The 3,636-nt window shown below is 26.5% G+C and overlaps 2 protein-coding genes across 2 annotated transcripts; both read left to right on the top strand.

The window, feature by feature from the left end:
* Positions 1-764: 764 nt before the first annotated feature.
* LOAG_18494 (hypothetical protein) lies at positions 765-1,707 on the top strand (the record flags this gene model as incomplete). Its single annotated transcript, XM_003149105.2, has 3 exons — positions 765-929; positions 1,204-1,307; positions 1,629-1,707. 3 exons carry the CDS (start codon positions 765-767, stop codon positions 1,705-1,707), a joined length of 348 nt encoding a protein of 115 aa, XP_003149153.2.
* An 801-nt stretch (positions 1,708-2,508) lies between these two features.
* Positions 2,509-2,819, top strand: LOAG_18493 (hypothetical protein; the record flags this gene model as incomplete). Its single annotated transcript, XM_020451153.1, has 2 exons — positions 2,509-2,635; positions 2,671-2,819. 2 exons carry the CDS (start codon positions 2,509-2,511, stop codon positions 2,817-2,819), a joined length of 276 nt encoding a protein of 91 aa, XP_020305088.1.
* Positions 2,820-3,636: the final 817 nt, after the last annotated feature.

The raw sequence follows: 3,636 nt of genomic DNA, 5'->3' as shown, positions 1-3,636 counted from the left end.
CAAAAAAAAAAAAAAAATTTTGTAATTTGTATAAACGGAAAATGCGATTGGTGATAATAATGAATGTGAAAATGATAATCAATCAATTTTTTTTTATTTTTAAGAGTAATTTTAAAAATTTGCTTATCAATTTGTGTAATCTTGATTAAAACAAATTAATTAATCAAAGTTTTTCATTTTTAGCCCATTTCAAATTGCTAATTGTGCTTTCTTTGCTACCTGCCTATGTGATTTGTTATATCGTTTCGAAGAATTTTGTTCCATACATGAAAAGAATTTCACATCAAAATTTGAACAACTTCAAAAAGCCATCAATGTTTTTCATGATGTTGTCGTACGACGTTTAAATGAGGTTTTTGTTTTTTTTTTTGCTTTGATAAATTTGATAATACTTAATATTGCAATTCGTTTTTTTTTTTTCCTATTAACTAGCAAAGGCAATATATATGATTAGTATCATTCATTGATATCACTTGAACTGATATTAATTTCAAATCATATACTTAATTTACATAATATATCATTGGTTATATTGCTTTAGTAAATTCTCGATAGCTTAGTTTAGAATCAGATGGGAAATATTTGCAGAGAAAGAAATTAAAATAGAATACTGTAGCAAAATATGGATATTTTATTGTACTTATGAACTTCTGACAGTATACATGAATAGTAATGATGTATGCCAATTTTAGTTAATAAAAATTTTGAACATAAAAACAGAATTATCCATGGATTATTATTTTTTGTTGTTGTTGTTGTTGTAGATGATTACAGAAAGGATCAAACAGGAATGTGGAACAAAAAAAGTAATGAAAGGAGAAAATAATCCGTTACGATATACTTCATATAAACCAAAATCTGCAACAACCTTTCGTGAAGTTATTCAAACATTACGTAGTCCAGGATATTTATTACCATATGATGTACATGTAAGTGATCCATTAAAATGAAATTTATGTAGTATGAAAAAAAAAAAAAAAGTTATATTCAAATTTTTTCCAAAATTTTAACATTAAGGAAAGGAAGTTTTACTTATATTTATTGCCTAAGAGATATCATAATATAATTATACTAACAGAAGGTTCATATTATGGTATACTTGGATCAAATGATGATATGATAATTTATTAGTTGTATGATAGCCATTGATAATTTATCAGCTAGTTTTCAACATACTTTATTTTTTTTTTTTTTTTTTTTTAGGAAAAACGTCGATTGATGCAATCACGTCGAGGTACAACATCATTTTCACCTTCAAAGCAGAGATTGGCGAAATATACACCTAAAAAAATATTCAAGAAGAAACGGTTCATCGGTGCGTTATTTTTTTTTTTTTTTTTTTGAATTATTTTCTTACATTTTATACTACAAGTGATATTTCAAGATAGAAATCTGGGAACGGGATCATTATTCTAAGATCAATCAACAAATGGAGAAAAATAGAATGATAAGAATTAAATAAGACAGTGAGTTGGAGAGAGATTAGAAAATTAAGAGGCAAAATAAATAAAAACGAAAAACAAGGAGAATGGTTCTCGAGCCAATTATTTGGCTTCCGATTTTAAAATTTTTAATTTTTGAATTTAATTTTTGTATTTTAGGTAATAATTTATTCACTTTTTTTGTAGGTTAGCACGTGAAATAACCAAAGAAATGGTAAACGATTTAGCGGCACGTGTAGACGACGTAGTGATAATATCTAGATGATATATGCTAATTATATCGTTATCAAATCAGTTTATATTTTGGAAATGAACAAGAGAGCGATATGTTCTTTTTCTTTCTATGATATGCATGAAATGTCTCTCTGTTTTTTTTTTTCCTTTTTTTGATTGCTTTTTTTTTTTTATTTCATTGAACTTTTATGAAAAGGAAGAAAAAAAGTTTAGTATCAGCTTAATAAATGGGCAATTAGATTAGCGAATGAAAAATTAACGGCAGAAAAACAAAATTTCTGAAATATTTGTTTAAATTACAGTTATTACTGGAATATTTATTAAATAATAGTTATTTTTTGTATTATAGTTATTATCAGTAAATTTTATAGTAGGTTTTTTTTTTTTTTTAATTTTTACTTTTTTCTATAACAGTGATAGAATATATTTACATGCGTGTATTGTATATGATGAAATTTTTTCTTTCATAAAATAGCACTGTAATTTTTTGGTACTGTAAATTTGATACTGTAAATTTTAATAATGTAAATTTTCTCATGAATAAGTCAACTAATTGAAATGAATATTTTGCAGTTTCGGACACATATGTATATATATACAAGTATTAAAATTAAAACTGCAAAATAAACAGAAGAATACGCATTAAATTTAGTAGGAATCGAAATGGTATTTTGAACAGAATAAAATGGAAAAGGTATTCATAAAGTGGAAGCAGTATTTCCCATTTGATAATGGAAATTACCAAAAATTTTTTTCCCAAAAATCGATAATCTCTCAGATACCTCGGATGATTTGAGCGAAATGAAATGTTACAGCTGTATCACAGATATCAATGGTGATTATGATGATTATGTTGATGATAATGGTGAATGATGATGATGATGGGGATAATAATGATATGGATGGTACTGATAATAATAATAATAATGATGATAATGATGGTAATGATGGTAGTGACGGTTATTGTATAACCAATAAAATTGGTGATTTTTAGGTAAGAAATTAATTAGAGGGAAAATTTCGAAAGTCGTCACGGAATTGGTCCAATTGTATTTGTTTAAGTCTCTTTCAATGAGAATCCTTTTTCAATATAATAAATTACAACCTTTCCCCTATTTATCAATATTTATTCAAAGTTCATAGGTTAAAAAAAAAAAAGAAAAAAAAAGGAAACATGATCGCTTTAGGCATATAAATAGAAGAATCGAGAAAGATCTGTAATTATTAAATAATAATCCATCTAGTATTGGATGAAAGAAGAGATGGATTATACATCTACTAATATTGTCAAGGTAGGAGATATGCTGGTCTGCTTTGGTGTGTCGCGGAGGAATAACCATTGAGTATATAACATGAGTAAAACGATACGTGTATCTTTCTTATAACGGGTAATTTAATTCGATTCGACCAAACCTCAATGGATTCCGCTGAATCTAATCCACGACTACCGTACTAGACCGCGAGCTTTTTTTTTTTTTTTTAGAAAAAAAATTGTTTTAAAATGATCATTTTTAACTGATGGTGTACTGATTATAAATAATCCGGAAAAATCAAGATATAATCAATCAGGAAAGCGGCAGCAATTGCTTATCATTATTTGATAAAGTAATATATTGGAAAAAAAATTTTTTTTTTTTGGTTAAAGTTTAATTTTAAATTAACAGAATTTATTATTTTTAAACTTTCTGATTTATCCTGGAAATAAAAGAGCCAAAGTGACCAGTGGTCAAGAAAAAGTTGTGAATCATTGGTTGAAAGCATAAATATGAGATTTGATGCATTGAAAGTTCATCATATTTGTCAAATAGCTAAAATAAAACGAAGGAAGAAAAAGGAAAAAAATTGCGGTCGAATGTGGCACGGCTTCGATGTACCGTTCAATATTTGTTACCCATAATTTATTGAACCGCATAATTGAAATCACTGGACTAAATTAACACACTGTACATACGTAGTACAT

This window comes from Loa loa, assembly GCF_000183805.2.
Source record: "Loa loa unplaced genomic scaffold supercont3.334, whole genome shotgun sequence".
Lineage (NCBI taxonomy): Eukaryota > Metazoa > Nematoda > Chromadorea > Rhabditida > Onchocercidae > Loa > Loa loa.
This window is presented reverse-complemented; position numbering and strand designations above follow the sequence as displayed.